Source organism: Pteropus medius, unplaced genomic scaffold (genome assembly GCF_902729225.1).
Source record: "Pteropus medius unplaced genomic scaffold, Ma_sr-lr_union100, whole genome shotgun sequence".
Taxonomy (NCBI): Eukaryota; Metazoa; Chordata; class Mammalia; order Chiroptera; family Pteropodidae; genus Pteropus; species Pteropus medius.
This window is the reverse complement of record NW_024350921.1, coordinates 904616-911985: the sequence shown is the minus strand read 5'-3', so window position 1 is coordinate 911985 and position 7370 is coordinate 904616. Positions and strand designations below refer to the sequence as shown.

Sequence of the window (7370 nt, the reverse complement as noted above, 5' to 3'; positions counted from 1 at the left end):
AGAAACCATCTCTCACGTTGTGCCTCTGTGGTGACACCTCGAAGAACACTGTCTCAAGGGACCAAACTCTTAGGTCATGGAGTTACTTAAAACTTCTGTTCTTCTTCATCTGAAGATGTGTGAAAAAGAAATCCAACCTGACTTTTTCTTGTCCCTGATTTTCAGCTGAGCCTGAGACTGAAAAGAGAATGTGCTTAGTTCCCTATAACCCACATGCAGACAGCTCCAGCCAAAGGCCTGCTGAGCAGGACACTGCAGAATAGGCCCTTCCCCAACCCCACCAGGTACATGGTATGACCCTTCCCCCTACTGCACATCAGCCTGAAAGGATAGCAGGTGTGAGCTCCTTAAGATAGGACATGAAGGTGTCACCAGCCATCTATGTGAGGCTTGTGGCAATGAGCTAGGACAACAGTTGAGAGGCTCCTGGAAGCTGCCACCACATGTAGTCAGGGATGTAGGCATCTTTCTTTTCCATTTCTCACTGCTCCAACTAAGATAGGAGAGACAGCAAGAGGACACATGTGTGACAGCAACCCATACCCACCTGCCCTCCAACCAATAGAGGCTCAGCCTCTATCTCCCATAAGTGGGGAAGAAGAGAAGAAAGCCTTTGAAACAAATATATAACAACTCTTGCAACTCCACAACAACAACAAAAAACCAATAATCTAATTAAAATATGGGCAGAGGACCTGGACAGACACTTTTCCCAAGAAGACATACAAATGGCCAACAGATATATAAAAAGATGTTCAACCTCACTAACTATAGAGGAAATACAAATCAAAACCACAATGAGATACCACCTCACACCTATTAGAATGGCTACTATCAATAAGACAAGAAATAACAAGTGTTGGAGAGGATGTGGAGGATAGGGAACCCTTATACACTGTGGTATGAATGTAAATTGGTGTCGTCTCTATGGAAAACATATGAAAGTTCCTCCAAAAATTAAGAATAGAGCTACCATATGGCCCAGCAACCCCTCTTGTGGGTATCTACCCAAAAAACATTCAAACACCATTTTAAAGATGTATATACCCCTTTGTTCATTGCAGCATTATTCAAAATAGCCAAGACATGGAAACAACCCAAGCGTCTTTCAACAGATGACTAGTTAAAGAAGATGTGGTACATATGTACAATGGAATACTACTCAACAATAAAAAAAAATGAAATACTGCCATTTGTGACAACGTGGATGGATCTTGAGAGCATTATGTTAAGTGAAATAAGTCAGATGGAAAAGAACAAGAACCATACAATTTCACTCATATATGAGATATAAAACAGAAAGCAACAAACTAACAAAACAAACACACAAACTCACAGACACAGTGTGGTGGTTACTAAAGGGGAAGCGATGAGGAGGGAGGATGAACAGGGTAAAGGGGGTCAAATAGATAAGACAGAAGGAGACTAGATTTGGGTGGTGAGCACACGATGCAATATACAAGTGAGTATAGAATTGTACACCTGAAGCTTATATAATGTTATTAGCCAATGTTACCCCAATAAATAACTTTAAAAGTTATTAAAGGTTTAATATGAACTAGAGCTGCATCCCATGAGTCCCGAATGACTTTTCAAAGCACCGAAAGTGACTACAAAGCTAGAACATCTAACCACATTATCATTAAGGGCACATCTACCTGGTAGGAAAGGGGGTACAGTATTGGGAGACAGAAAACACGTTTGCACCACACTTTTTGGGCTCAGGTACCAGGCTACGCCTGCCTTCTGCCTGCTACAACAGTCTTATGGCGTGGTTGACATGATAAAGCGAGATTTCATTTTACACTTTTTCCTCGAGGGGACATACCTAGAAAACGCTTGTGGGCCCAACCACATAAGAAGCCTAAGGCTGTGCGTCGTGTCTTTACGGGATTGTTTTCTTGTTTACGAGGCAAGAAGGAAGGACGTAGAATCAATGCGCCAGTCTTTTCTCTGACATGTATTATTCCACATAGATTTGTATTGCTTTGTGTGGAATCAATTTATCTTAGCAGCTCTTTGAAATAGAAAGAAAAAAAAGAGCTAGGCCGCCCCCTGTTGGACACTTGGAGCAATTGCGGGTGCGGCTTAGCTGGCCGGCCATCTCACCGTGATTATAGATGCAGGACATCCCTGCTCGTTACCTGCAAGAGTCTTAAAGTCGGTCTTGTCATTAAGGTTACACAAGTAGATGCCTCCCAGGAGAGATGGCAGGGTTCACAGACTTGAGGAAGACCTCTAGAGCTAGTTAGTTAACAGCTAGTGTTGATTTGGGGGCAGGGTAGGGGCAGGGTGGGGGAGGGCATTTGCTCTGGGGCTGACTGAGCAGGCGACAGCAGTCTGAGGAAACCACCCTATTACAATTGTTCTGTCATCAGCGAGGCCAGACCTACCCCTCCGGCTCCATCACCACTCCTGTCCCCAGGGCCCGGGACCCCCTCCCCCTCCACCTGCTCTCTGGGTTCATTTCAGGGTGATTTTACCAGAGACTTCCAGAGTACTGAAAGAAAACCACTGTAAATAATTTATTCTGCATACACATACTCCACAGGACCTCCCAAATGGACATGCCTGGTGCTGGGTTCAGCCTGGGTTTCATTTACACAAACCAGCTTGACAGAGGACAACTCTGTTCCAAGATTCCAGGTGGCCTCTTGCAGCAGCTCTGTCCCACTCTCAGGTCTGATGGCCGTGGAGAGCCAGACCGTCAGCCAGGGTGACCCTGGTCAAAAACAACCAAGTCACTGCAGCCTCTTCACTTGATAAGGTCACATTCAGGTCAACTACATGCCCTGTGAGTACTGTTGCATTAAAAACTTATATAGATGGCATAGATACAGATATAGAGGTATAGATATATGGTCTCCGATCTATTCACTTTCTCTTCCAGGATCTTCTTTGTTCTTACTTCTCTCTGCCCTGTGTCCCCACTCCCCTCACTGCCCCGTCTTCCCTCCCCTTTCTCGTTGTTCCCTCATCTGTCTATTAGCTGGTGTGAGCAGAGACCTTGTCAGGGAAGAGACCATGCTGTTTTGCTCATCTTTGTTTCTACACAAGAGGCCCACTTACTGGGTGAATGAGTGGTAGAAGGTGGCAATAAAACCATGAAAGGCCTTTTGGGGGCATTTGTCACAGCACTGCTAAATGACCACACTCTGCTCTTGCATCCCTCCAGACCTGTTTACAGTACAGGACTCTCACTTTTGGTTTGGAAGGTGAGAACTGGAGCAGGTGTGGGGGCCGGGGGAGCTTCCAGAAACATAGGCTAAGCATATCTTGGTTGGGACACACCCCTGAGAGGTGAGACAGGCATAGCCTCGGGAGGGCACCTGCTCAGTGCTGGGCTTCCCACTCGGTCCCCAGGAGCTGCACTGGGCAAAGTTCTGAAGGGAGATCAGACCCTGCAACAAGGAAACACAAATCATCCACCGGTTCGATATTTGGCCTTCAAACCTCATTATCAAATCACAGATACAAATAAAATTAGGCCAGATCATTCTCACTTTGCTGGGAAGCCATCATGCAGATTCGCAAATCAAAGTCAGATAGGAAGGAGACTACAAGCAAATCTCACTGACACGCCCGCACCCACACTCCTATTATTCATTTATTCAGGGACCTCTGCAGAGGGCCCGGAGGCGCCAGCACCATGTTGGGGGTCTGCAACTCCAGATCAGGCAAGGGCAGTACCTTCTGGGGCAAGACCGGTGAGAACTGAGAGATGCCCACAGTTTCTTTGCACCCTGAAGAAAAAAAAAAAAAAACAGACGGAGCCTGTCTATCATTCAGTCAGTCATTTTAGGAGATTTTCTAAGCTAACTGGTATTGCTTGAAACAGAAAAGCTGGCACACTGAGTAGAAAATCGATTTTCAAGCATGGAGGCCAGGAATGGTCTCCAGTTTTTGTCCATCTACTCTCAATAAAGTATTTGGTTTTGCTGACTTATTCCAACAAACAGATATTAAGTGCCTACTGAGAACACCTATCACGCATCTCTTCTCAAGAATATCTCAAGAAATTTCTCAAGAATATCTGTGTCCTCTCAACTGTGGAATGTGAAATGAAATCAGAAAGGGTGACATCAAAGCAGGGCAAGAATACTCTAAAATCCCAAACTTTCTCTTAGTTTTAGGGGATCTCTCCATCCCGAGAGGGGAGCAGCTCTCCATTACAGCCTGCCTGACACAATCCTGCCTCCATCCGCTCCCTCTTCCCCACCATACACTAAACACGATAGACCCTCAAAACACAACATGGGGCTCTTTTGCCTTGGGGGATGTGGGGGCAATAACACAGCCAGGTTTTGCTGTTGCTGTTGTTTAATTAACTTACTCTACCAGAGTGGATAGTAAGGAGGCTACATGCTGCTCTCCACCCATTTGGAGCCCTGAGCTTTTCCTCACCCCTGGATTAAGGCCCGTCAAGTTTTTAGGATGCATCCAACTGGGTGAAGCAACGACAGGGCTCAAACCTGCAGGAGAACCTGAGCTGCCACAAAGCACTGTTTGAGGACATGTCCTGAGAGGAGTCACCAGCAGCAGAGCATGCACAATCTGACAGGTGCACGAGACAGGGAGACAGGCCCGGGAGCCACATAACCACACTCCAGCACATAGAAATGTGTTCCCAAGTCCTTCGAGATGAAACATATCCCACCGCATCTTGTTGATCATTTCTTCTGAAATGTACAAAAACACATAAAACAAGAAATTTCCTTTTGCCATTACCAAAATAGGAACTCAAAGCTAAGCCTGAAATTCTTCATTGGGACACCTTAGAATACTTCACTTTCTGGCCCCTTTAACCAACACAACTAAGATAAGCTTTCTGGAGGGGAATTTGGAAAGATGGATCTGATGTCTTAACTTGGAGATTCTATTTCTGGTAATTTATCCAAAGCAAATCATCAGATGAATGTATCATGTTCACAAAAGTAACAAATTGGAAACAACTTAAACATCCATAAACCAAAGAGCAGATAAATAAATTAGAATACATCTAGCCAGTGGAATACTATGCAATCATTAAAAATGATGTATGGTGACTGTAGTAAATAATACTGTAATGAATATCTGAGCATTGCTAAGAGAGAGTAGATCTTAAAAGTTCTCATCAGAAGAAAAAAATTGTAACTATGTATTATGGCGACAGATGTTAACTACACTTACTATGGTGATTATTTCACATTATATTCAAATATTAAATACTTACATCACACATCTGAAACTAATATGACATTATATGTCAATTATGCCTCAGGAAAAAAAGATGCAGTTCTATGTTTATTGGCTTGTAATTATTTTCTTGATATATTGGTATGTTGATATACAAGTATTTTATTGGGGATCAATTAGGTATATATTACAAGATCAAATACCTGTAAATATTTACATATATACCAAAAGGTTAATAAATATAAGTTTTTAAATAATTTCCTGTTTTTATAAATGTTTCCAACAAGCAGAGAATCAGGAAAAGGAAAAGCTGTTTATATTTTAAAAACAAAACGAAGTTAAAACAAAATGCCTCCCTCTCTAGCTTCATCAGAATACTGTCTGTCCTTTATCATAGGCGAATTTGTTCAAGTGTCTGAGGGGTCAGGTTTTTAAAAAATCTTTATAACGATTTTATTGTTCAAAATTTTGGGGAAAATTTTAAATATTTATGAAAATAGAGAAAATGGCATGGCAGACCCCATGAACCTCATTCGTGGCCATCTTGTTTCATCAGTTCTTCCATGGGCTCCACTTCTCCCTGCACTGGATTTTTTGAGGCAAATCTCAGACATCATCATATTCTATCCATGAATTTGCAGTATTTCACCTCGAAAGCACAAGGACTCTTTTGGAAACATAATACTACCATTATCATCCCCCCTACCAAAAGTAATGGTATTGCTACAGTATTATGAAACACCTAGTCAGTGATAGATTTCCTTAGGGCCATTTCTCACAACTGTGGTACCATTTGGTGGGTTACCTAATCTCTTACATCCTTAATTTCTTCATTTTTAAAATGAAGAAAATATAGGACTCATTGAGCATATTAAGTGAGATAATATACTTAAAGGGGTTAGCATAGAATCTGGCATATTGCAAACATCCTTAACTAGTAGCATTGAATGATTTGCGAAGTTACAATTTTCTCATTGACTGAGTGGTATAAACTAGCCCTTATTTCGTAAACATCCTCTTCATACTCTTTGATCTTTTCTCTAGTGGGCATTATGGAAAGCAACTCTTATCTTTCATATTTTTGCCCATGTTTTCTCAGTTTATTCTATGCTGTTTTTATTTATGACTTACAGAAAAATGTCAGTCTTTCCTTTGTTCTGATCCAAGGTGATATATCTCTATATTTTCTAGTGTTTCACGATTTCATAGTTTTTTATTTAGTTCATATAAACTTTAAGAATCACTCTTTAAATAAGCCCTATAATGCATTCTTTCATTAAAGAAGCAAAAATGTAATTAATCTCTAAATTCATGAGCTTATATTTTTTATAGAACCAGGTTTTTCTTACGGTAGAAATACTGTAGGAATTAACTTGGTTATGTAAAGTAATCCTGGGCTTACTGAATTGACAGTAATACAACAACCAGTTTTTGTCTAGGGCTTACAATACTTTTCACATATTGCATTTAATACTTATAAGCATTTTATCAAGGAAGTACTACCCTCACCTGAATTCTGGAGATGGTACACTGTAGCTGATGGAAAAGATAAATTAAGATACCTTGAAGCCAGGTGCTCTGCCTCTGATCATCCTTTAAAATGGTACCATGCTCGTCCTCATCCACAGAGTAGAAATCCATAGCATACCTGTTTCACAGGCCTGGTAATGAATTAATGTATATAAAGCATGTAGAAGACTATCTAAAATGTTGTCAGTGTTCTGTAAATGTTAGCTATCATCATCGTTGTTAATATGGTGCAAAATAATAATTACAGTAAAAATGACAGTATAGTAAAAATATTATTACAACATAATAATAAAAAAAAGTCAATGTTCACTGAGGTTTTACAGGTGTCAATAAACATTTTACTTACTAGTTATCCTACAACGTAGGTGCTGTCAACAAAAATTTGCCACTACCAACCTAATGCCAACAGGAGTCCTCAATCTGGGGTGCAGTAAAAGGGGAAACTTTATTCAAGTAAACAGTTTACAAACAGCAAAAACAGCCTCCAGTGGAAACCAAAAGTGAGCTCACCAGAAACAAAGAGAAAGGTCCCCGCCCTAGTCTCTGATTGGTCCACTTTTCTGCAAATGAGGAACTCATATTTGTACAATCCGATTGGTCCAAATAGCATTGTCCGGATTGGTGAACTTCTTGTGATCTGATAGGTCATTATGGGGCTGCTTGAT

The 7370-nt window shown here is 41.3% G+C and overlaps 1 protein-coding gene across 1 annotated transcript; it reads right to left on the bottom strand.

Annotated features, from left to right (window-relative positions):
- Positions 1-2525: 2525 nt before the first annotated feature.
- LOC120584425 (uncharacterized) lies at positions 2526-7166 on the bottom strand. Its single transcript, XM_039840079.1, has 6 exons — positions 7052-7166; positions 6738-6823; positions 4473-4679; positions 3691-3743; positions 3202-3401; positions 2526-2682 (listed from the first exon to the last, which is right to left on the bottom strand). Exons 2-6 carry the CDS (start codon positions 6814-6816, stop codon positions 2526-2528), a joined length of 696 nt encoding a protein of 231 aa, XP_039696013.1. The 5' UTR covers positions 6817-6823; positions 7052-7166.
- Between the last annotated feature and the right edge of the window lie 204 nt (positions 7167-7370).